Below are 27,593 nucleotides of genomic sequence, written 5' to 3'. Positions count from 1 at the left end.
GTTACTACACCAACCCCAAACCACAGCCTGCTGGTTTCCCTAAAGCTTCAAATATGCACAACTCACTGTGAAGCTATATTAGACAGGTTAGGTTGAGAAGAGGTAAATGCTTTGCAAGCTAGTCTTTTTTTCTTTTTTCTTTTTTTTTTTACATGCAAAAGCTTTATCCTCACATATGAGGATAAAATATGGTTTTACTTCATTGCAAGCTGCAACACAAGCTACATAATTCCCCATGAGACCAACGAGTCATTAGATTCAGTTGGATGGCTACAAAATTAGTGTGTGGTGCTCAGCATCTCGCAATTTAGTGGAATAAGAACAGATGCTAGAGATTCAAATTTAGCATCACAATAGTTGTAATGAACGGCAGATATCTATACAGATAGTGGACAGCTCAGAGTGCACCGCGCTGTTCCACATTTTCACTTTAATCCTCCATTTTCCAATATGGCTTCACTGTAAAACAGATTAAGAAAGATTATAACTCACATGTTAGAGGCTTACTGATTTAAACAAATACATGTTGCATGTTACTGTGTGATAAAGCACAGCCTAGAGCTGTATGCAGCTCTCCGAATGATTGTGCTTAGCCAGGCTTGCCAAGGAACTGATGATGTATTGTTGACTCAGGTGAGAGAGCCAGCGTTCCGAGGATGCACACACATTTCCAGCAGATTGAAATTTTAACCAAAGAGTGTGGCTTTAAATTTTGAATTATTTCCTCTCTCTCCTACTTGTCAGTCGCTCTCATTCAGTTTGGTGCTCACACGTTCAGATAAGGCAGTCTTAAGTAAGAACTTCATCACCTATCAGCAATAATATACCAGAGATTTACATTGCAAGACAGAAAAAATATATTATTTACATATGTATATATATAGTAATTGAATAATAAATATGCCAAACGGTTTGCCTCTCTCACCTTTACTGCTTTGAATCCTTCCTCCCTCTGCTGTATACCTAAGTATTTATTAAAGCACCAACAGATGTAAATAAAGAAAAACCTAAAAACAGACAACCCTCCTCCTCCAGCTTTTGCTTATCTATTCTAAGAGCCTCTTATATATGAGCTTTACACCTGCCAAAAGTAAAGTCTCAAACTATTTTTTTGGCTACAAAGAACTACTATTTCCCTCGGTAAAGGATTCTACTTAACCTGCACCCCTGCCTCTCACTATAAAGTCTTTTTTGCTTTTTAGACACCTCATACGTCTTCATCTGAACTAGAGTAAAAAGACCTGCGGTCAAAGTCTCCTGTCATGATTTGATTATCTAAAGATTGTAAACAATGACCAGAGGAGAGGCACTAGTTCCCTTCCAGACCACTTGAATTACTATATGCTGAAAGGTTATTATTGATCTTTTTGTCTAGTAGTGCCAAAAACATGTTGCCAACCCCCAGCTTTAATAACTACTCTTAAATTATGTACAAAAGAAAGTTCTATTACTGCATTTTAGTATTTGCCTTATTGCCTTCAAATGTTTTTCATGATTCATCTAAAAAGACTTATGTCATATCAAATTTACACATCAACATATCATCTATCCAGACACAAACAAAAGCAAACAGCATGTGCAATAAAATGGGTGACTTAAAATAAGTTTCGAGCCTCTGCATAACTCAGTTATTTACTATTCCTCATTAAATTACACAAAACTTTGAACTACTTTAACAAACAAAAGCAAACAAAACAGCTTTAGAACACCATGTCTTCTATCCATTTGTTATGCAAGGCCAAACTAAAGACGCTGATTGAACTGCTTCAAGTCGTGACACTGATTTGGATGCACCAATAATAGATTGGCAAGGGGGGAAATAAAAGGTGATAGGCCATGAATTATTTAGGGATGATGGCTCCAGGCTCGGATGTGATCGTGGAAGTGTTTTTGTGCGACACAAACAAATTCTACCTCTCAACAAATATTCCAGCCTGAACGGCGTGGACGATGCTTCGGAAGCGAGGTTTTTCCTCGTTACGTCTTAGCATCAGGCCCATCTGTCGGGTAAAGGTGGAGGCCAGCCAGTCTCGCACTTCTGAAGGCACCGACTCGGACTGAATGTCACTGAGTTCATCTTCTGTGTCCACCAAGCGCCTGGAAGAAACCACATCATTATTATTATTAGTAGTGGTAGTAGTAGTAGTGCAAGACAGAAATAAAGGTACAAAAAAGGAAGATGCAGAGACCAAAGATTTACTAAAATATTTATTGTTTATTGCACATTTACATTCACAAAGGATAGAACTCAAATCCTAATGCTGTCCATCAAATAATATTGCCTCTTATGTAAGATCAAAACAACCCAGGCCTCTTGAAACACCGGGACGCAGAATACCAATCCAATTTATAATTCTCCACAGCCACCCTGTTGTGTTGACATGTATGAGGGATCAAGAGCAAAGCCTGCAAACCCTCTGAACTAAATACATGCTCGCATGGCAGAGAGAGTGAGAGAGAGATGGAGAGGGGGGTGGGGGGGAGAAAGCATTCACAACATAGGTTTTATGGCGCTACATGGATTCTGCACTGGATAGTTCATCATCCTCCATCCTAGGGTGGCGCTGCCATTGCTGACCCTAATCTGACTGGATCTAGATGATGAGAGGTTTTCAAAATTCCATAAGCCTGGTCGTATCTCAGATTTTGGACCTCCACTGGACTTTTGAAATATACTGACCTACTATATTTCCTAATAATAAATGTTAAACTGTGCAGTGACACCAATGATTCTATGACTTTACCCAAGTAATTTTCTATTTTTAAACTTGGCCAGAGGGGCAGCAGAACAGAAATTATTTGTATTTTGTTCTTTTGAAATTTAAAGACCACTTATTAAATGTATATACCCCTTGCCCATGTTTGTCACAGAAAACTTCAGTGGTAAGTGAAGTACATGTATTTATACATTGATGAAGAGTAAATTTCTCACGTTGAAGGTAATGCAGGTCATTTAAGGTAAAAAAGCAAACTTGTACCATCCCTTTGTCTATCTGATATTGATGCTTGGCCAATCAGCAGCTATGTCAACCTCTGAGAAAAAGATCTGGCTACCACTTGAAAGTGTGAAATGCAAAAATATTGAGTATGTAAAATGACTCTGATATCTAGATGATGAGAGGTTTTCATAATTCCATAAGCCTGGTCTTATGGAAGACCAGGCTTATGATCCAACTATTATATAGTTGGATCATTATTATTGATCCCTAAGTGGCTTATTACCTTGTTGTGGCTGAGGGCTTTATCTTTTACCCCTAAACTTCAGAGGATTCCCTGGTCCGTCAGGTAAGATCCACCAATCATCCAGCCTGGACTGGTGACTGTATTACAGAAATTTTTATTTTTGACTATACATGCTGTCAGTTAAATGTCCTATAAAAAGAAACTATAATTGGAAAAGAAAATTGTATCAGGAGGTCATACTTAGAAAAACATCAGAAATTGTAGTTGTTGGCCAAGAAATTGCAATCAGTCCATTTATTAACATCCCTTTCCTGTAAAAACATTTGTTGTTATTGAGAAAATGATGATGAGAAATCCACATCTGTGTGTAAATGCCTTCACTTGCCTTGAAGAAACAAATGAGGAGGGCTTGTTGTTCTCATCATTAATTAACGAGCTAACTATCATTAATTAACAGTAGTAACAATATTTTAATGTTCCATTAAGCTGAGGTGCAGCAAACATTAACAACTTATCTACTTCTGGGTAGTTTATGTGCCCCACGTTTTATGTGATAGACTCCAGCCTCACTATGACCCTGAACTGGATACACATGAGAAAATGAATGAATGGATGTTATAAAAATGTGTTGCTTGTAAGAATCTGATCCGAAAAGTATGAAAAATCTGAAAAGCATTGATCAGCCTTTTATAGTATCAGGATGATTATCAGAACTGATGTTCTGAATCTTTCCAGTTGTCTCCAAATATTTACTGCTTACAATTTATTACAATATCCTGCATTATAACATAGCAGCATTATCAGATTGTTAATATGCCATAAAAGAAAGAGGAGAACAGAGAGGGAGTTGCAGTGTCGAGACGAGGTGTTATCTATGGTAGAACAGATGTTGCTGAGGCAGACGTAGATGTCCACATTGTTATGATGTATTTTAATGATGGCAGTTTATTTACATGGCTAAGGTTAAGCCAATGAAAACAACCAATCTTCTGTTGCTGTGTAGCATGAGCACACTAGCAGAGAACCTGTTTCACACAGCCAGCCAAACGTGTCTCCAAATTGCTGTGTCAGTGCTGGTCTGGCAGCACACATTTTCATTCTGGTACAGGAGGAAATCATTCTGGCTTCTTTATATTTCTTTAACCCAGTCACACCTGTCTCTGGTGGCACTGAGCCCAGGATGCATTGATGCAAAACTCCACTGGAAAAATCTTGTTTTGGTCTACAGGAAGGCAAGCACCAATATAATAATGATCAAACTCCTACATGTAAAGATGCCCCCCACAGGTTTTAGTTTCTTTTAGGTAGCTAGCTTAAAGGTTATTTTTTCCAGCTGCCAGCAAAGAAGGAGATTTAGAATTTGCTAACATACAGCCAGCAGGAAGCTACGGCTGAGCTAGACTGAATCAGCTGGAGAGATGATCTGTGTGATTAGTTGTTATGTTGTGAGGCAATGTGGGGGCTGCTTTTCTGTGATTAGTTATTATACCAGTGACTGTATGTAAGTTACTTGTCAGACATTCTAGCACAGGGTAGAAAATTAAACCAGTATTTCAAGTTCTGGTCTGTAAATTCTATTTAGAGTCATAAAAACTAATTAAAATCATGACATATGACTATGGAAGACATCCTCCATCGTCCCGGTCCCCAAAAAGAACCGGCCCAATGAGCTGAATGACTTCCGACCGGTGGCACTGACGTCACATCTTATGAAGACTCTAGAGCGGCTCTTCCTCAACCTCCTCCGACCACAGGTACAACATGCCCAGGACCCACTACAGTTTGCATACAAGGTGGGTGTCGGAGTGGAGGATGCCATCCTGTACCTCCTACACAGAGCCCACTCACACCTGGATGGGGGAAAAGGCACGGTCAGGATCCTGTTTCTTGACTTTTCCAGTGCCTTTAATACCATCCGGCCCTGTATGCTTCAGGAAAAACTGAACAGGATGGAGGTGGACCCCTGCCTGGTGGCTTGGATCTCCGACTACCTCACCGACAGACCACAGTACGTCAGGCTGAAGGACATCACGTCTGACACAGTGGTCAGCAGCACAGGAGCACCACAGGGAACTGTGCTGTCCCCTCTTCTCTTCACCCTGTACACCTCTGACTTCTGCTACAACTCTGAATTATGCCATATTCAGAAGTTTGCAGATGACACGGCCATTATGGGGTGTATCTGGGATGATCAGGAAGAGGAGTACAGAAGTCTGGTGAGGAACTTTGTCGCATGGAGTCACACAAACCACCTGCAACTCAACACCTCAAAGACTAAGGAACTGGTTGTGGACTTCGGGAGGTCCAGAGAAGGTCCACTGCCAGTTCAGATAGAGGGGGAGGAGGTGGAGGTGGTCAACAAGTACAAGTACCTCGGGCTGTGGGTGGACAATAAACTGGACTGGTCATGCAACACAGAGCACCTGTATAAAAAAGCCCAAAGCCGACTGTACTTCCTCAGGAGGCTGAGGTCTTTTAACATCTGCAGGAAGCTCCTGAGGATGTTTTACCAGTCAGTGGTTGCTGGAGTACTTTTCTATGCTGTGGTGTGCTGGGGGAGCAGCACAGCAAAGAGGGACTCATCCAGGCTGGAGAAACTGATCAGGAGGGCTAGCTCTGTGGTCGGCATGAAGCTGGACACTCTGGTGACAGTGGCAGAGAAAAGGACATTAAAGAAACTGATGGACATTATGGACAATGCTGGGCATCCTCTGCACACGGCCATAAACAACCAGAAGAGTCTGTTCAGTGACAGGTTGCTTCTCCCCAAGACAAGAACTAACAGACTTAAAAACTCCTTTGTCCCACACGCCATCAGACTGTTTAACTCCTCTCTGGAGGGGAGAGGGAGGGGAAACAGGAGGACAAAGGAAGGGGGAACAACTAAGCTGTAGTGCCTCTGCACCTCACTGTACAATACCTTGTGCAATACTTTTTGTAAATAGTCAACAGTGCAATAGACTCAATACTTGAAATGTGCAATTCACTTGTATTTTTATTTTTTATTCCTATTTATTCTATTTATCCCCTTTGTATATTTTATTTATATTTGTCTCTGTATTTATATATGTGTGTGTGTGTGTGTGTGTGTGTGTGTGTGTGTGTGTGTGTATATATATATATATATATATATATAACAGTTCTGTAACTGTAACTTCGGTCGTTGCTGTGCTTTTTTTGGAAGTCGAATTTCCCAGAGGAACCCACCCGAGGGATTAATAAAGTTCTATCTTATCTTATCTCTTATCTTATATGAATTATTCTATAATCTTTACTGTAGCACTGATGCCAGATTACTTAAGCCAGTTTCCACTTCAGCAAATTCTGGCCTTAGAGCTGCAGGGTTTTCTTGATAAATGGACCATTTCTTGATAAATTAACCATTTTAAAGCAACTTCCAACATTTTCTTACCTTGTTTCCTCGATGTAAACAGATTCCAGCACAGACGCCGCATACTCAAGGTTTTTCTTGAGGTCAGTAAGTGAAGCCTCTCCTCTCTCCAGTTGCTTTACCAGACATCGTAATCTAAAACAGAGATCCAAAAGTCATTTAACAAATGGGATTACACCCATGACATATGACATGATAAACTATCGTAAATGATATTGGATTAACCCCATCTGGGTTGTGTTCCTTGTGTGTGTGTGTGTGTGTGTGTGTGTGTGTGTGTGTGTGTGTGTGCCAGTGCCAAAACAAACCCGTATTTGCAGTACAAATTGCAAAGTAGGCAGCAATAGACCACAAACAAAATACAGCTTGACCTATAAGCTAGATTTAACTGTGATTTTTTGGAGACGCGGGTTTGTCCGCCCACACAAAGTGACTGAACAGCAGTACAGCAGCAGAGAACCAGATAAAACTAAATTCTCAAACTTACAAGATGAGATTCACCCTCCTGTCCTTTTCAGACTGGGATGAGAGAAGTTGGGCTAGAATAGCGTTAGATAGCTTTTCTCTTTTCTATACTTTTCCATTAAAACTTCCTTGAAAATATCATGTCCTGTCCAAATGATTTGTATAGGTATAATACCATCCAGTGGGGCATTTTCACAAGAGACATTCTAGTCAAACACGGGTAAAAAGCAATAATGACTGCATTTCTTATATTCGTGAGCTACAGATGGTTGCTATTTTACATGCTGGGTCACTGCTGGGACACTTAATTGGAACTGAACAATTGTTAACATTATTAGTTTCACCTGTGCTTTTTTCTGCTCTGACGAGAGACACTGTCTGCTGTTTGAAAGGTCTCACCGTTCTAAAAATTGCACATCTTTGATGTGTGCACACTGTGTTTTGACAGTTGGCTATTTTAAATAAAGCAGCTCTAATATTGCTGTTCCAAGTGCTCCCAATACGTGGCTTTTGACACCAAGTCTTTTAAAAAAAAATTTTTCATGCCTGCAAAACTAGGTTAGAGTCGCATGTTTTTCTTAGATAGTTCAGATTCTATTATGCTCTATTATTAAGTAATACATGTGACTATAGACCCATGTGCAGAGTGTAATATCCTCAAACCCTCAAGTCCAATAATAGAATTAAAGAGAAAAGCAAGTTCCATCTTCCATTCTTGCACAGAGTAACCAGTGTGTGCACCACCTGCTGCTGTGCTGGAGGTCATGCTTTACCTTTCACAGTGAAAGCCCAGAGAGGCTACGCTTGTTGTTGAATTATTAAGCAGAGCGATGGGGGAATAGGAGCGTTTCGATGCACTCATTGATTACATTCCCTGACAGCAGTAGCAAATTTTACCAAGCAAAGACTCCAAAATGTTTCTGTGAAAATGCATCTCCACCATTTTGGTTTCCTTTAGACCACTGAAAGACGTTTTCACAGAGAAAGAGAGAGAGAGCATGCATTTCAACATGTATACCTGACAGCAAGGCCAGTAACACACACTTTGCTGTACAGAAACATCAAAATCAGCTTGATTGGCAAAAGATTTGTGAGAGTATTTATGTTAGTATGTTAAGTTACAAGGCTATAAGTCATTGCTGTTATGTTGTGTTTGGTCCCATGTTGTTATTGTTCATTTATGTGATCGCCAGTGTTTTCACAGCTTAGGGTTGTGTTGAGCTTGGCTACCGATGATGGAGGCTACGTCCACACTAGCCCGGATAGATTTGAAAACGGCGTTTTCGTCTGAAAACGCTCCGCATCCACACTAGCGTTTTCAGTCGTTTTCACAGAGTTGCGCGTCCACATTGAAACGGCCGAAAACGCTTGCGCTCCAGTCCTGTGCATGCGTGAAACGCAACAAGATTCGGCCTGCATCATTTCTGTCTGCCGCTTTATTACTTTCCGGCTCTTTGAAACATTGCGGCAAAATGTCGAGGAAAAGCATGGAGTTATTTAAACGGACTAACAATGAGGTGGAGTTGTTGCTGCGAGTAACACAAAAGTACAAAGTTGCCAAAGGGAGTGAGAATGAAAGAATTTGAAGAAAAGCTATCTGGAGCATGTACAGACTGATATACAAACAGAACAACTGCTTTATAATGCCCTCTTGCTATCTTAGTTTAATTGGTCACATGACTGCATCATATGACTAACATGCGTCATCGTTTTAGAAAGTCTCTGTGTTCGCTATCCACACTGCAACGCGAAAGCACAGTTTTCAAATGTATGCGTTTTCGAGAGCGTTTTCAAAACACTGCGTTTTCCATAAGCGAAAACGCCATGTGGACGGGAGGCAAAAACGGAGAGAAAACTATGCTTTTTCAAATGAAAACGCATTAGTGTGGACGTAGCCGGAGACTAGTGTTGGAGTTTGTGACCCCTGGTCACTGTTCCTGTGTGCACAGAAAGCAAGAATTGCAAATAGAAGCTGAAATCTCTGTCTCCTGGTTCCTTCTCTCATGTGAGGTTGCAACATTATGCAAACGGAGCAAAATCTGAACCATTATTCATTTTCCTAATCTTAGTAGCATTAAGCACAAAGTGCTGCTTTAGGTATGGGAATAAAATACATTTTACAGGCTTTAAACCAAAAAAATAATAGTACAATGGAAGATGAAATCAGCCATGACCACCTGCATGAAGTAGCTTGAAGATGCCTTAGTGAAAATCTACATTTTAACAATCTAATATATACACATATAAAATAACTTTTGGGCCAAGAACCAAGAAAGATTTATTGTAGTGCTATGCAATCTCCGATCTCCACAGGTGATGGACATATGTTGAGATAGTCTGGACCACGTGGTAAAAGTATATTATCGTACCTTGGGTCATGCAGCTATCCAAAAAAAATAATTAAAGAAAAAGACAAAAACTTAAAGCATGTGATTATATAAAATGTTGTATGAACAAGGTCAACCAGCAACTACTATGTTTATCTTAAGGTGCTGGCAGCTATTTTAAGAATCAGGGAGACATGAATGGATGAAGGATAAGATGCAGCTCTAGAATCACAGCACATTTGATTTGGATGGAAGTAATGATGGTTATTAAGAACAGCTGTGTGCCAGTGAGTCTCCCTGCTAATACACAAGAACAGAGAAAACACCCTACCGCCTTGAACAAATCTCACTGTCAGACTATAATTCCCAATACAATGTTCAGTTTTCTCCTGTTGGTCATTTGCTCTGACTTCACATCTGTTATTGCTGTAGTGCTGGCATGCTGCGCTTATCTGAAAAGTCAATGTTCAGTGACATTGGAACAAGTACTGGAAGTGTTTGGGTACAAAAATAAAAAAAATTAAAAAAGGAAAAACCCTTGTTCCTTGAAAATGTTTCTACACTTCTAATACATTCACAGAACCAGCAAATTACCCAAACTCTACTGTAAATTATAAATGTCAGTTTTAAGTTTTGCCCTCGGAGATAAATTTGAACATTTTTGTGATTCAACATGAGCTTCAACAACACTTATTTTTCTACCAGATTGGGTTGGAGTTTATACTTCCCATTCAAGAACCTCAAAGAATGATTTATAACCTGAAACTGTTGCTGAGCGTTTTACAATTTGTAACAATTCCCACTGAAAATATGCCATTGGTGAGGCTTAGAAAGAATAATAGAAATGGTAGCAATGCATTACTAAAAAGTTTTCCAACTTTGCAGGTTCAGTGAACTAAATCTAAGTTTTTATTTGAACTTTTTCGAGCAGTATAGGTTGTTTGGTGTAGAATGATTGTCATAGATTTTCTTCTTTTCGAAAACAGACTAAATTAAATGTCCGCTGAATTTTCTTTTGTTCAATAAAAAAGAAAAAATAAACTAGATAATAAGCATCCAGGAGGGCTTTGTAGTGATAATGATTTCTGTTTTGTGTTGAGATGAAAGAAGAAACATTTTCTGCATTATGGGATGCAGAACAACGGTGAAAATCACACACAACTATTCAAAATTCACTTTGACGAGTCTGCACACTATTAAAACGTGATTTGAAGAGACAGAAAGAAAGGCTCGTGATGATGACCTCAGTGTCAGAACGTTCTATAAATTAATGTCTCTGCCAAGCACAATAAAATTGGCTCGTTTCACCTGCTGTCACTACCAAGGGAGGCAACATGCGGGGTTAATAGCATAGGTCAGACCCAAAGTAACTCGTGGGCACAGAGCCAACAGAAAAATCCCATTTAAGCCAGAGAAAAAGCTGGTCGGGTGGTGGACTGACAGCCATGTCATTTGTTATGGCTGAACACTTAGTGGTGAGGCACTGAACTAATTTCCTCACTTCCTTTTATTATCACCAACAGAATGGCTTTATCTCAGATCAAAAATATGCTTTCATTACAGGAAGTAAAGGGGCACTATCTTCTGTAATCCAGTCAAATTGGACCACAAGGATAAATCTTTTAAAATTAAAAAATATATATAAATATAAAAGAAAAGACTAAAAATCAGACTGGTCTGTTTTAAAGACTACAGGGAGTGCAAAATTATTAGGCAAATGAGTATTTTGTCCACATCATCCTCTTCATGCATGTTGTCTTACTCCAAGCTGTATAGGCTCGAAAGCCTACTACCAATTAAGCATATTAGGTGATGTGCATCTCTGTAATGAGAAGGGGTGTGGTCTAATGATATCAGGTGTGCATAATTATTAGGCAACGTCCTTTCCTTTGGCAAAATGGGTCAAAAGAAGGACTTGACAGGCTCAGAAAAGTCAAAAATAGTGAGATATCTTGCAGAGGGATGCAGCAGTCTCAAAATTGCAAAGCTTCTGAAGCGTGATCATCGAACAATCAAGCGTTTCATTCAAAATAGTCAACAGGGTCGCAAGAAGCGTGTGGAAAAACCAAGGTGCCAAATAACTGCCCATGAACTGAGAGAAGTCAAGCGTGCAGCTGCCAAGATGCCACTTGCCACCAGTTTGGCCATATTTCAGAGCTGCAACATCACTGGAGTGCCCAAAAGCACAAGGTGTGCAATACTCAGAGACAGGGCCAAGGTAAGAAAGGCTGAAAGACGACCACCACTGAACAAGACACACAAGCTGAAACGTCAAGACTGGGCCAAGAAATATCTCAAGACTGGTTTTTCTAAGGTTTTATGGACTGATGAAATGAGAGTGAGTCTTGATGGGCCAGATGGATGGGCCCGTGGCTGGATTGGTAAAGGGCAGAGAGCTCCAGTCCGACTCAGACGCCAGCAAGGTGGAGGTGGAGTACTGGTTTGGGCTGGTATCATCAAAGATGAGCTTGTGGGGCCTTTTCGGGTTGAGGATGGAGTCAAGCTCAACTCCCAGTCCTACTGCCAGTTTCTGGAAGACACCTTCTTCAAGCAGTGGTACAGGAAGAAGTCTGCATCCTTCAAGAAAAACATGATTTCCATGCAGGACAATGCTCCATCACACGCGTCCAAGTACTCCACAGCGTGGCTGGCAAGAAAGGGTATAAAAGAAGAAAAACTAATGACATGGCCTCCTTGTTCACCTGATCTGAACCCCATTGAGAACCTGTGGTCCATCATCAAATGTGAGATTTACAAGGAGGGAAAACAGTACACCTCTCTGAACAGTGTCTGGGAGGCTGTGGTTGCTGCTGCACGCAATGTTGATGGTGAACAGATCAAAACACTGACAGAATCCATGGATGGCAGGCTTTTGAGTGTCCTTGCAAAGAAAGTGATAGAGTTGTATTGTTGATTGTCATTTATGCTTAGAAACATTTACTCATTTATGCTTAGAAATATTTAACCATAGATGCTTAGAAGTGTATAATCAATTGTGTAGTGATAAGTTGTGTGATCTTTAACAGGCTACAGAGGCCTGGTGTGCATTCCACACTGGGAGCATGGGAAAGTTCGTACCTTGTTTAATTGTTATGGTAGGATTAACGTAGTTACATTTGTTTTAATTTAAGTGCTTTTTGTGTATAAATGAACTGCTAGACTTCCTTACTGTGTTATCTAGGATGAGGGGGGGTCTACCCTCTTCCTGACCAAGGATGTTTGCTTGTGTGCTTTTATGACCCTTTGATCAGCAGTAGCACACACACACACACACACACACACACACACACACACACACACACACACACACACGGTACTCTTTGTGTATGTAGACGTCATATGTTAATGAACCTATGCATATTCATGTAACCTCAATAAAAGGACAGTGATACGGGAGAACGGACGAGAGCAACTGGGGCCAAGCGAAGGAACGGCGTTTGTCCGGTTCTCTCCCGTGCACGAGTAACATGAAGCTTGCCTACTTCGTGTCTTGCTTTGCGGTGTAATTATATTGCCTTCAACGTTCCAGCGAATAGGTTTATGCTACAAACCCATCAGAAAGGTGGCTATATTGGTCGCTGATTTGTTTTTGTTTTGTTTTTGAATGTCAGAAATGTATATTTGTGAATGTGGAGATGTTATATTGGTTTCACTGGTAAAAATAAATAATTGAAATGGGTATATATTTGTTTTTTGTTGAGTTGCCTAATAATTATGCACAGTAATAGTCACCTGCACACACAGATATCCCCCTAAAATAGCTAAAACTAAAAACAAACTAAAAACTACTTCCAAAAACATTCAGCTTTGATATTAATGAGTTTTTTGGGTTCATTGAGAACATGGTTGTTGTTCAATAATAAAATTATTCCTCAAAAATACAACTTGCCTAATAATTCTGCGCTCCCTGTATCTACAGTGCTAGTCAATGCTGAAGTTCAAATGGTCTATCAGAATGTGTAAGAAAGGTGATTTAAGTAACTTTGCGTGTGGCATGGTTGTTGCAGTGTGGCTTCTTACTATACTACTGAAATTGTTGCCTGATATGTAGGAAACAGTGACTCAGACAACTGCTTCTTATAGCTAAGCTATGCAGACAAGACAACATGTTGAACCGTGAAACAGATGGGCTAGAGCAGCAGAAGACAACACCAAGTGCAACTCTCAGTTTTTTCTTCCGTAATAAACAGTGCTTTTCTTTTGCAGGAAAAAAAAACGTCTTGTCACTGCAACCTTTTTATCTGTGTTAGATTATGGTGACATTCTGTATATGAACGCTTCTTGCAGCAGACTGTGACAGCACTGAGCAGCTCCTTCAGTGGGAGACTGCGGCACCCACGGTGTGGGACGGAGAGATTTCGCAGGTCTTTCCTCCCCACTGCTGTCAGACTCCATAATAAAGACTTTAACTGATCAAGCACACACATCCATACATATGCAATAATACTAAGTGCAATAATCCTTTCTGTCATCGTTGTATTTTTACTCAGTTGTATATAGTATTTGTATTTGTATTCTATTTTTATCTTATTGTATATTTATTTTATTTTATTCTACTGTATATAGTATTTTATTTTATTCTATTCTGTACAGTTGTGTACTGTATTTATTCTTATTGTATTCTAATTTTTGCCTCATAACTTTTGCACTGTCCACTTCCTGCTGTGACAAAACAAATTTCCCACGTGTGGGACTAATAAAGGTTATCTTATCTTATCTTATCTTATCTTATCTTCTTCTTCATGTCTTCTAATGTTGGACACGATGTATCATGCTTCCTTGAGGTTTATTACCAACTGTAGATATCTGACCCATCACTGTGACTTGTACTTAAGAGTAAAATGGCCTTCTTTGGCCATTAGAAGACAGGGGCATTGGTACACTTTTATTTACAAAGCTATGCTAGGATTGCTGCCTCCTTATATTTGTACTTTGGTCACAAGGACAAATAGTGGTTCTTACTCCTTGCGTTCAAATGATCAGCTGCTGCTGTCTGTTCCCCTTGTCCGCACAGAGTTGGGTAAGAAAGCCTTTGTCCACTCTGCGCCTTTTTCGTGGAACCTGTTACAGAAAGACTGGAAACTGACTGAACTGTTGTCTTTAAATGTTTTTAAAACTAAACTCAAAGGCCTACAGACTGCCTCAATAATGTGTAATTGTTTTGTGTAATTTTTTAACTTTGTTTGTTCGTATGTATTTGTTTGGAAATGTGCTGCCTCTTGGCCAGGACTCCCTTGAAAAAGAGGTTTTTGATCTCAACGGGACATTCCTGGTTAAATAAAGGTTAAATAAATAAAATAAAAAGAGCAGGAAACTGAGACTCGCCAGTACTGGACACCAGAATATTGGAAAAACACTGAAGTCTCCAGATGAGGCTTGACTTCTGCTGTAACATAAAAATCATGACAACATTGATCCATCCTGCCTTGTATCAACTGCTCAGGCTGGTAGTGGTGTAATGATGTGGAAGCTATTTTCTTGTCATATTTTGAGCCCCTTAGCACCAACTGAAGTGTAGCAACTGTGTGATGCTATCATGTCATTATGAACCAGAATTTCTGAGGAATGCCACCTTGTTATATCTATGGCACAAAGGATTAAGGCAGTTCTGAAGGTGAAAGGGGATTCAAACCAGTACTTACACGGTGTACCTAATAAACTGTCTGGTGAGTGCAGAACTATGGGAATGTGGTTAGGCTGAACATTATTATTTTCATTACCGGCTATTATTAAACATTGATTGAAATGTCAAAAAATTCTAATAGTGATGATAAAGTATTCCTTCAGATGGAGGAATAGTAGACAAATGTGTTCCTGTTCCCCTTTTTTCTTCTTTGACAGCATTTTTGCATGGCAAATGACTAATCTGTCAACTAATCACTAAAATTGTTTAAGATCCAGATGCTTTCACTATGAAAAATATGCTAATTACTAAAAAGCCCATATGCTATGCAGCAGTGACACTTCAGATTAAAAGTAAAAACTTGAACAGGTGAGAGGATATTATCATAAGGATAAATAGAGAGTAGGTCTAGCCCAAGAATATGGCCTTTTATATGTATATGGAGAGAGAAAGAGATAGATTAGTAATGTTGGAAAAAGGCAAGTGCACCCTTACATTTATCACACCTTTAACTTCATAAAAGCAGAATGAGGGCTTCCAGAATAAGTGACAAAGTTTTGAATCTCCTGAACAAATGACAGATGATACCTGGTTTCTTTAAGCCTATGACATCTGATGTCTGGTGCTTTCACTGATATTAAATACTGTGGTTCCATCATGCCACATTTCAAACAGCTCTTTAAGGCTTTTATAATTCCCGTATGGGATTAAGAAACTTCTCAAAATTGTTTTAAATAAATCACATTGTGATTACATTATCATATTCTATTCAGAACAACAGCAAACTGCTTTAAGACAGGATCTGCGCGTGCCTTTTATTGGAGATGTAGGGGACACAGTTCACACTCAGTTCCAGTGCACTTAAGCAATGTCTCCTGTTTGACAGCTCAATATTTTACGGGCACCTGCAGTCAGGCAGGGTCAGCTGGTAACGCCTGACCTGTAGGAAGTGCATATCCAAAGTACTGGAAAAAAAAAATCCTGGGATTTGTACTTGAGCTGTCATGTTGTGAGAAATGGCGCTGCAATGCAACGCTGAACATGTCATTACAAACTTCTGTTTGTGAACTGTGAGCTTGTGCAGGCTAGGAGGTAGATTAGCACGGCGCTCTTCCTGGTGTTCTTGACTGCAGAGGACCGGTAGAGAAAAAAAAAATGCATTAGCATGAGCATCAGAGCCAAGAAAACACATTAATAAAAATCTTTACTTCTAGCTGAATAAAAAAAGTTATACATTTGTCTGCTTTTAATTTGAAACCAATTATTGAAGTTTTTGATTTTTTTTTCCAGCATTGTGTAGGACATTATTCATTATTCATCTACAATTATATAGCCTCCCACCAAGTAAATAGTTTAACTCCTAACATCCCTGAAATTGCGTAACAGATGCCTCTTTCCCCACAAAACTGTCAAGTTTTTAGCAGCCGCTGGGTTAAGCTGGCCTGTGACGGAACGAAACAAAGACATCAGCCTCCAGCTGTCTGCCTCTGTATCTGAGAGATTTATTTGTTTTCATAGGGGTGAGCACAGAGCTCTGAGAAGAGATTAGAGTTGGAATTCAGGTTGAGAGTGTTTTCCTCCCCTATTCTTATGGCCTCCAGTTCTTTGGCCTCAACTGACCCGCTTGGAGAGAAGAATGGAAAAGGACTGAAAGGACTGGAGCAACCTAGTGTCAAACTGAAGCAGTGTACAGTGTGACTCCACAATCCTCAATTTCTGTATAGCAGTTGTGACAAGCAGAAGTGAGCATGAAACAAAGAGAAATTAAACAGCGGAGCAACGTAGTAACGTAGCAACAGCAAATCTCCTTCCTCCAACAATTGTTTTGTCACTTAAAGCAAAAAATATATACTCCCCACGTGCTCGCTAAATGAAATGTATTGTATTCTGACCTAACTCATCGTGAAAACAGGTCCAATTCTGTTTCAAGAAGCTGCAGCAAAAACCAGAGCCTATTATCCTCGCAGCAGAACACAGAGGAGGGGATAAATGGGGCTGGCTGAGGAGAAGGAAACGAGCAATGCCGGGATGCAAAAATTGGTCACCGCCTGTGTTCCAATGACAGTGTGTAATCAATGGCCTGGGGTCAATGTAATCACCCAGGGAGATTAGCGTGCTTTCAGAGAACACACACAGGTTTTGGGCTGATAAGCAGAACAAGGCCTGTAAAAACACAATGTCTCAGTGCAGCCTCTGCCATTATTTGTGACTGCAGTGTATAAAAGAGATTCATCATTAAAATACCGTAGTCATGGGACATCTATGTTTTAACAAGATTGATGAGGTGAAACAGCAATCAGAGGGATGGTATAATTTGAACTGGTGGCTGATAAACAACAACAAAACAGCTCAGTGTTTAGCTCTGATCAGCTGAATTGAAAAAGAAAAAATGAATAGCATCCATCCGTATAGCAGGTAACCAACCCGAAGAAGATTTTCACATTGTTTCTATCAGAGCAACCACTGACAAGTAATCAGCTGTGTTTGAGTTTGGCTCCTTGTAGCCAAAGGTTTGCCTGCAAAGTATGCATGTTACTTTCTTAAAGTCATTGTTCACGCTCACCAAATGGTCCCACACGTTTCTGTGGTGTAATAGCTAGAGGAGATTTTCATAGTTCACAACCAAAGCAAGACTTGTGCTACATACAGTACCAGACTGGCTGACAGACCTGTTTTGGTTTCCAGTCATCAAGATCGAGATTTTCTTTTCTCCGTTACATACGCTGTAAGTATGTGAAATATAGTAAAGCCAGAAACCTGTACTCTGATAATAAGTGGAGGGACCAGTAAGGTAAACGATGTACGTCCTGACATACTCGGTAACTATGGCCACTTCTTGTAGACTCTACAAGAAGTGGCCATAGTTACAGAGTTACTCTACAATGTAGAGTTTTGAATTTAGTCTTTTCTGTGATTAAACATCTTTGACTAAAACTCTTCATCATCAACTAATGTTTACTCAACTATTAAGAGGCAACCCTAGTATTTTAATAGGCTGTGGCAACTTCCTAGTAATGTTAACTAAAATGTTATATTTTAATTTGTTATATGATAATCCACTGTAGGATTAAGGGGAAGGCAATTTAGGCAAGATTTTTCATTTAGGTTCATTTTCCCTTTATATAATCACACTTTTAAATTTAACAAATGAAAAAAAAATACATTTAATGTGGTTGATTGAGCAAACTTAAGAAAGCCAACACAATAAAATATATGAATTTTAATCAGTTTAAAAATACATGGGCCAATGCTGCCTTGGGATTTAAAAATCTAAAGGATAATGTAAAGGGCAGACAAAAAAGAACTGATTTGCTCCACTTAAATGTTGTTAAACTCTTTTTCCCCCATTGTGTTTTGTTGTGGAAAATGAGTAAAAGTCTTAATTATATGTAAATATAAATGTTAATGTGACACCCACACTGCGTTGGCAGTCTATCAGTTTTAAGTGGGAACATCGACAGCAGGCTCAGCCCGAATGTTTCAGTTGATAGCTCTAAATAAACTTACAAATACTGCTACAAGCAAGCAAGCTCTAAGCAATATTGGTAACTCCTTCAAAAAGTCCCAATATCTGTTCCAAACAAAGCCTCTCCTGTGGGAGGGTTGCAAATGACAGATATGACAAGAAAGGCGTGGGACAGAAGAAACCTTAAAAAAGATCAGTGGTTGGCTAAAAGCAGCCCACTCATGTCAAAGCCTGCCAATCAAATCCACAAGATGAAGTTAAAAAAAAGAGAAAGATACCTTCAGTAAGACTGCAAATATAAGAAACAAAGTAAGAGAGACAACCCTTTGGTTGAACACACTTTGTGTACATTGCAGAAGCTAAAATATACATCCAGTACTTTCCATTTAATGTAGCATAAAGACAAAAGCAGAATGTGTCAAAAACAATGCTGCAGATGCAAAACAAGATTGCAGACATTTAGTGATTAGACCCTGTAATATATTTACTGTGCAGTATTCATCTTTTGTGCACCAATCAAAAACCCATTAGCTATTTTGAGGAGGCACACTGTCGCTTTCACTGTAATCACTGAAATAAACAGAATTAGCAATGCTGTCAGACACAATAGACCCTCAATGTAATACCAGAGCATTGTTCAGACCCATTGCTGCTGAGATTATAATGTTACTGGATACAATGTCACAGTGCTTGACACGATACACGTACATTTTTTCTTCGAAAACTGTCACAACTGTATTAGTTAGTTAGACAAAAAAAAGAAGTGCATATGGCATTTAATACTATCATCACAGTCTTGCGTATTTCCTACTCTTGGGGAATGACTTAAGTCAACCCAATATAACTTAGGAATTTATTGGAAACAACTTGGTTAAATTTTGTGCCTATACACAGAATAAATTGCAATGTGAATGTGCTGAAATACATATTTCTGGTATATTTCATAACTGCATTTACATTAAAAAGGAAGTAATCCATTATCACTTGACCTCAGCCCTGCGTGCCACCACCTTCAGCAGTCAGCTCTATTTGCTTTAAAGCTGCTCCAGGAAACATTTTCGTGGAAAACAAATATTATATCTAAAGTGGATTATGAAGGACAAACAAGGTCATCCACCTTTATCTCAGATGCTTTAAATTCTTCACTGTCTTCTTCTTCTTTTTCCAATAAACATCCAAATGTATAGTGTGAGCACTGGATAGAGGACTCTGACAGGTGGCAAAACAGACTGTCTAGAGTTGACACAGCAATATGAGTTATTTAACATATTCAGTCCAAATAAGAAACACTGGAATTTGGAACATTAAGGCAAATGTGCATATGCTTCCTTCATGGTAGCACCAATATGCACATAAAACTGGAAGAAAAACCAGTTCAGCAAATTCCAGCCTGCACAAAGAGAGTCAATGAGAGGCGGTGAACCATTTGGCATCAGGGCTGTGTGGGTGTTTGATTTACCAGCAGCCAAGTCATCATTTTAAAAGGCTGAGCATTCATCTGCCATATGGGCTTTTATTGTACCGCTTAATTCTTTATGAATTTCCAAGCTCCATGTGAAAAACAAGCACTATAAATTCACAAAGCAGCCTAGGAATTTTAATTCATGCAGACCCAGATATCCAGATAAAGTTAACTTTACGGTCGATAATGTTGTAAGAGTGAAAAATGGCCCGAGTCAAAAAAACAAAGCAGCTCGTGGATCAGAAAGTTGTAAGCTGGTGGATTTTTTTGTAACTGAATTGCTCACTTCTGTAGGTGCATATATACATATGAACATTTTTTGAAGTGTATCTTAGACAGAAGGCAATGAGAATGACATCATTTTTAAATTGAGAGCATGGCAGAAATAACTACCACTGAGTTCTGACATGAGTTTATAGCGTCTAATAATTTGAATGCATTGGTATAAGTGTGTTTTAGCTGTTGTATACTCTGTTAATGAGCAAGTGTATTTGTTTTGAATCTGCAAGAATCAAAAGCCCTTGTAAATACAAACTACGTTTTCTTTAATCCCAGTAAATGATTTGTTGAGTTCTGGGAAGTCATTTGTTCTGCAGGGAAATAAAACAAAGCCCGCAGCTTAACAAAGTGGTTTGAGTGTGTGTACAAGCAGCATTACAACACAGAGACCGTCAGCAGTGCAGACAGCAATACTGAACCCTGAATACCTGTGCGAAGTGAAGTGGGCCTGAAGCACCAATAAAATAAATAATTTAAAATACTGTATCATATCATATAAAAGAGTACCAAGCAGTTTATTAGAGTGCATATCTAATGATACATACCAAATAAAATTAAGCGGTCATGTTCTAGGGTTTCATCAGGCTACTTCCTGTCAATCCAATCTGGCAACAGTGCTCCTTTCTTTCCAAAAATTACATTTCCATGCATACAACCACAGAGAATAACAAGTCCTCAAACATGCATGAGACCTGAAAAAGCAGACATGGCCAATTAATGCTGTCTTTCCATGACTCACACCATTATTAGGTACAAGCTGGGGAAAAAGTTTAGTGATGGAGATGAGGTCAAACACAAACAAATGAACTTGCGGAAAAAATGCGAGCTCACCGGAACGTAGACACAACTGAGGGATCGCACAATTAAGGATTTAATGGACTCAATAATGACAGTACTATTGTTCGTCTTTTATTTTATGCCTCAAGTGACAGCTAAGAGAAGGGTTTGAGTAACACATTATGGAAAAATGAGAGCGCTTTTGAAGCTTGATTAGCAAACCTTTTTTTTCCTCATTGCAGGAACCAGTCAGAAGCCTGGTGCTGTTAAAAACACAAATGTTTGACACCCTTAGAAATATGCTATATTTCAATAAGTGATTCTTTTTACAATAGACCAAAGCAGTCAAAAAGTTATTACCGCTTCTCAACACATTTGATCCTGGCTCTTAGTCATGTTTTCTGTAGTGCATAGTCCACTTTTAACCTCAATTTCTGCACTTGAGCTGTTAGTATGCTTTTGCCATTTAACAACATGCATATTACTAGTTTTCTAAAAATTGCCATTGACCTCTGTTTTAAAGTTGTGCATTTTAGTAAAGCTGAAAATTTTTTATTAAAACTGATTAAAAATCAACATTGTTTTAAGGATTAAAAACACTGGGCCACTTCTTGCATTAAAAATATGAAATGGTTTTCAGATATGACTGACTGTATTAGTATTGAGATAGCCCTATTATCACTTAATGCTTGCTTTATCAAAGACGATCTGTTTCACTGAAGTTTCAAGTCAGTGCAAATCAAAGCACAGCCATTGTTGCACGTTGCACAAAATGTGGCCTGCTTTAGAAATTAGTCAGCAACAAGTGAAGTGAAACAAAATTGTAATACCTGTGTGGAATCAGAATAAATCACTGCTTCTTTAATATGCTAAACCTGCCATTTAACAGACTTTATTTATTTTATTGTTTTTTTGTTTTTTTTAACTAAACCCTGAAACCTTTGTTTCCTGGTAGTGTAGGAAGTATGTTGTTGATAATCACCACTGCGAAACAACATGTGGTTCATATTTGCATAAATAGCTGGAAATGCAGCACCAAGATAACAAGCCCGTGTTTTTCTCTCTATTATACTTGATTAGCAGAGCCAGCAGAGTGAAGCAGCTCCATCACACTACCTCACAGAAACTCAGGTCTGTTAAAATGCAACAGACAGGCATGTGAAACTACGGAAACCTTGGTCTGTAATCAAAGTTCATTGACCTGACACAACACAAGCCAAGTGCATGGAGCTCAGTGAGATTCTGTACAGCTCCTGTAACTCTAACCATTCACACTGTATCTACATTATGTTCTTCTACCATATGTCCTATGCCATATGTGACATGAGTTTGAGTTTACTCTAGTGACCATACCTATAGTACCAGTGGCGATGTCAAACATGGTCTCTCCATGAACATGTGTCAGTAGCGAAGTGTAATCCCTACCACACTGTAGTGCGTGAGTTGTGTAATCCCATAGATTAAAATGCATCCCATGACCTGTAAGGGTCTACAGAGACAGAGGAGAGGGAGAGACTGTATGTAGATATATTGTATAAGACTGTAATTAAAAACAAGAACCTTCATTTAACCTGCTGTCATGTTACTATTTGCCTAGTACTCTACTGTAACTGGACATAACTGCATGTTGTAGGTTGAAAAATCAACTATAACAGAAAAAAAAAATCACACATTTGAATATTTGGATGTCATTGAATATGCTTGAATGAGCAGGATGATTTTTCACTCACATAAACCATTCAGATATGAAAAAATGGATACAGATCAGAACAGAGCTGCTATTCTCAACTTAATTTCTGATTCTGAGTCTCCAATTTGTAACCAGCAGTGGGCTTCAGGTACACGACTGACTGCCAAAAAAATACAGAGAATGTGCGTAAGTGTATGTTTACATACACACATAAAACATGAGTAAAATGGGAGCTATTCAGCCACCTGTGTCCTGGGAACACATCTTTTCATGTCAGACACTCAAGAGATAGTGGAAAACACCTTTACACTTGTGTTCTCATTCTTTCGTAGGCACTACTTAAGCAATTCCAGCAATACAGACAATAACCAGCAGAGTCATCAACAGAAATTTGAGCAACAAGCAACAAGGATTCCACTTGTGGAAATGTTGACAAGGCTTTTCCCACTCAAATCCAAACAATCCCACTTAAACAAACATCTTTGAACAATAATAGAACTTTTGGACACACTGGAGAACTGGCTGCACAGTTTTATAAACACAAATATTTTCCCTCGAAAAAGAGATGTTAATCTCAAGGGACTACTTAGTTAAATAAAGGTTGAATAAGGCATTATAGTCATCCTTTCCTTGATATGCTGTTGAGACTTTCTGTTACTAAAGTATCTTCAACTCACAAAAGTTGACTCTAGAGGACCTCAGAAAGTGCTCTGTGATATCAGGCTCCGAGATGCTGTACAAGAGTAGAAGATCTACTAATTTCAGTAAGTTGTGAGGTGCCGTAACTGCAAGCCACACGTTTCCAATTCAGCAACCAAAGCGTAGTAACATGATGCTCTGAGCCATATGTAGAAATTGTGATTTATTTATTTTTTGATTCAGAGGGTGCTAGCTATTTGACTTCAATCATGTTATGATCGAAGGTGTTGATCTTCCATAGTTTTTCCACCAGAGGGCACTCTGCAAGTTCCCTGTTGGCAACACATACTTGGAATGCCACAAACCACAAACACAAAATCCTGAAGAATCAGCTAGTGTAAAAAAGTATTCTGTAAATTGTTGCAACAACAATACAACATTATTTTAAACTACACATAACCAATGTTGGGGGAATCTGTTTGGCAGATTTTATATGTATGAAGGGGAAAAACATATCAGCTGACATAGCAGGTTTTTACCAAACATCCATGTCAGTCTTAAAATCCTATATCAGTCAATACTTTATACATACTATAAATAGCCAAATATTTTACATACAGATAAGAATAAAAGTCCAGAAAATGTACTATTGAGTTCATTTTGTATTTTGAGTAAACATGGTTTTGGTGTGAAAAGCCAAAATAAAAATTTTGCCTATTGCAGGACCGAACATGGTTCTGTTCTAAAATAGGACCATGTTTGGTCATGTTTTGTCTGAACATTCAGAGCTGTCTGCCATGTTCTGGGTTCATAACAGGCTCATTAAATACCAGTAATTCACTTACAACAATCTAATAAGGCAAAACATCTAATAAGACAAAACCAGATCTTCAAAGGTCATTGAATTCCCATGTGAGATAAGTCATGCAGGCTAGACACTAGGAAGGCTTTCTGTCTGTGATAGCAGTGTTGCTATAGTTTGCAAAACTAATTCTAAAAGTACATGTTTCACTGCTTTAAATCCCAACACATAGCTGTCTTCAAGAATCACCAAGCTAATGAGTGAAAGTGTGGTTTCTCCTCCTAAAACTGCCACCAGGATGTTCTTGGGCAGTTTACTGTATTGAACCTCAAGCTGCTTCAATGGTGCTGCTCTGTTGCCAACAGTAAATATCAGACAACAACAAAATCAACGTAATGAAGTTAGTGCTGAGTAGGCTGGTGCAAATGGAAATAGAAATATATATATATAGAAAATTGAATATTCAGGTAAATCCTAGAACTAGGTTTATAGCAGAAGCGCACAGCCGCATAAAGAATGTATTTGAAAATGAGATCTAGGCACTGTGCAACACTTTGAACTTCTTAATGATTTAAGAATAGTAATTAACCCAGGAACACTCCGGTTATTTTTAGGAGCCTTTCCAGAACTGACTAGCCTGTGCCACACTGGATGCCAGTAACAGGTGTTGCCATTGCGAGTTGCTACTGCTAGGCTAATGGTTTTAGCATGGATTTTCTCCGAACTGATGGACTCGTGGGCAGAGCAAACTCAAATCTCAGAACAATAACAACCAATTTAGGACAAATAAACCATGTGAAAACCTTTTCTCATGCTTTGGAAAGCAAAGGCAGCTTTACACAATCACAGCTGAAGCTGAACATTCTGAATAAAGCCGTCACACAGAAGGATAAAAGTAGTTCACAGAAAATAAAGGACATTCACTGATGTGTACTAGGTCCCAGTCAGATGTGAAGTAACCCTATTACCTTCTAGAATATAACATTAAATCAAATCAGAGTGTAGAAATATTAAATGGTATTATTGTGGCTTATATCAGTAAGGAAGGTGGACAGATATTAACTTATATGGTAACTTATGGTAAGGGGTGGGATTAAATAAGTGTGCACTTCTTCCCACTCCTTTTTGTAAGTGAATCAGAAAAGGTGAAGCGATACTGTAAGTGTATTTTGCTTTATTTTGTATAGCCTTTCTTTTATCTTTTCTTTTCTAAATGAACTTCTGTTGTTTACATAACAGGAATAAAATGATTACAAAAAACAAGTTTATTTCAGTAGTTTTGTAGATTATTAAAAGGGAAAAATGCTTAACATTTTGAGTAGCACTGCAATAGTGCTTTAAAAAAGATCATCTATGGGCGATCGTGGCTCAAGAGTTGGGAGTTCGCCTTGTAATCGGAAGGTTGCGGGTTCGAGCCCAGGCTCGGACAGTCTCGGTCGTTGTGTCCTTGGGCAAGACGCTTCACCCGTTGCCTAATGGTGGTGGTCAGAGGGCCCACTAGTCCGGCAGCCTTGCCTCTGTCAGTGCGCCCCAGGGTGGCTGTGGCTACAATGTAGCTTGCCATCACCAGTGTGTGAATGTGTGTGTGAATGGGTGGATGACTGAATGTGTAAAGCACTTTGGGGTCCTTAGGGACTAGTAAAGCGCTATACAAATACAGGCCATATGTCTATGTCATGTAGTGATGTATGTTGATCTATTTCTGTATTTCTGTATCGTCTATGCAGAGATTGATGTTTTATAGGCCCGGTGGCGCCTGTGTCCGGCAGCCTCGCCTCTGTCAGTGTGCCCCAGGGCAGCTGTGGCTACAATGTAGCTTGCCATCGCCAGTGTGTGAATGGGTGAATGACTGAATGTAGTGTAAAGCGCTTTGGGGTCCTATGGACTAGAAAAGCGCTATACAAAATGCAGGCCAGGCCATAGGTCCAAGAGACTTTAAAGAAGCCACCATAGAAATCTAAAAAAATTGAACCCAACCTATTTTAACAGACTTATGCATCAAGAAAGCCTATTGGTTGATCCATCTACGATATAAAGATACTTTTTAGTCATAATGACCCCATAACTCTGGGCCTCATCACTGATATATTTTTTTCTTCAAAGGCTTTTATTTATGGACTGAGGAAGTGGCTCATCTTCTTCTTTGCTCACTGAGTTCCTCTTCAAGCAGTTCATTGAACATTTTTACCTCTTTAAGCTCGTAATGAAGCATTTGAGCTATAAAACTCTTCATTTATATTTTTTCTGCTTCAAGCAACTCTTTGATAGCCTGTAGGAAACCCTTAATCAGAGCTATTCTATGTTTTCCACTCCACTTGCACCTCTTAGCCTTCTTGGCCCTACAGCTTAAACCCTGCTCTTCTATTCAGTTGCCTGACAGATGGCTGCTTCTTTCCCTCTTGAGCCTTAAGTTTCATACTGTGCTTCATTATTTTCACCTCCTGGAGGAGTTTGAAGTCCACCGTGTCAACAGACCTTTCAACAAAAGGTATTGGATTTCAGTGAAAAGGTCAGCTGTCTCAGGTGGTTTGCCTGAACACGAGCTGTCACTGGGTGTGGACTGAAAAAGCTATCATTATGGTGGTCATAGATCTGTTTGTGAAGTATCTTATCTGTCTGTGCTGAGGGCATTATTATCCATTTACCATGTGTTTTTTTTTTTAGCTTTTCCATCAGCTGAAAGATGTTTGCTTGACATATGACTTCAAAAACTACAACCGAAAATACTACAAATGAGCTTTTTGCACTGCACAGCTTTAATTTATTCTTTTATCAATAAAGATTTATGCTCTCTATCCCACAGAGAGCATTCAGTGGTCACGCTGGTCACAGGTTAGATGAATACAACAACAACTTGGTATCCATTATGTATATGTTTTTGCATGAAGCTAGATTAAACAGAGAGAGCATTAATTTAAATTTTACCTCAGCTGCCATTAACGCTATTAGAATATCTTCTTCCTGAGCTGAATGATAGTGCTGCACTATGGGGGTGGGGGAGGCTGGGTAAGACTTACATAAGAGTTGCAGATGTTGTTTCCTGTATTTAGCTAAAATGCAATATTTATTCAAATATTACTATGTTTAAACTTTTGTTTTATTTGTATATTTTTTAGCTCTAAACAAACTCTAAATTCCCAAGATTTAAGAAGTGATTTAATGTAAGCTGAAGCTTTAAATTAATAACAACAAGAAAAAAAACTTTTATTTTAAGAGATATTCCTGTGAGGGGAAGTGAGGCCATGTTAAAATTCTGGCTTGAATATTTTTTGTGTGTTTATTCTATTTAAATGTTTGTTGCTTTGAGATGTCCCCTTGTGGCTCATTTGTGCCTCCCTCCATTTAGACTCTCTGTTTAAGCGCCAAATAAAGTGCCACTCAGGTTTTCTGTTGGGTATTCCCCATTTTCAGGAACCAGGACTGACTTTAAGCCACATCATCAGATACCCGGCCAGCTTTGCTGTTGCCTCATTGATAGATGTGCATATT

General features: G+C 39.0%; 1 protein-coding gene across 6 annotated transcripts in view; it reads right to left on the bottom strand.

Moving 5' to 3' along the window:
• Positions 1-27,593, bottom strand: part of pde1cb (phosphodiesterase 1C, calmodulin-dependent b) — a 119,536-nt gene that overhangs the window by 23,992 nt on the left and 67,951 nt on the right. For all 6 annotated transcript variants that reach the window (XM_004542927.3, XM_076876385.1, XM_004542928.2 and 3 more), the window contains 2 exons: positions 6,596-6,709; positions 1,915-2,097 (listed from right to left, as the gene is read on the bottom strand). In XM_004542927.3, the coding sequence (XP_004542984.2) occupies positions 1,915-2,097; positions 6,596-6,709 (297 nt within the window). The remainder of the gene's footprint in view (positions 1-1,914; positions 2,098-6,595; positions 6,710-27,593) is intronic.

This window comes from Maylandia zebra, linkage group LG18 (genome assembly GCF_041146795.1).
Source record: "Maylandia zebra isolate NMK-2024a linkage group LG18, Mzebra_GT3a, whole genome shotgun sequence".
Classification (NCBI taxonomy): Eukaryota; Metazoa; Chordata; class Actinopteri; order Cichliformes; family Cichlidae; genus Maylandia; species Maylandia zebra.
This window is presented reverse-complemented; position numbering and strand designations above follow the sequence as displayed.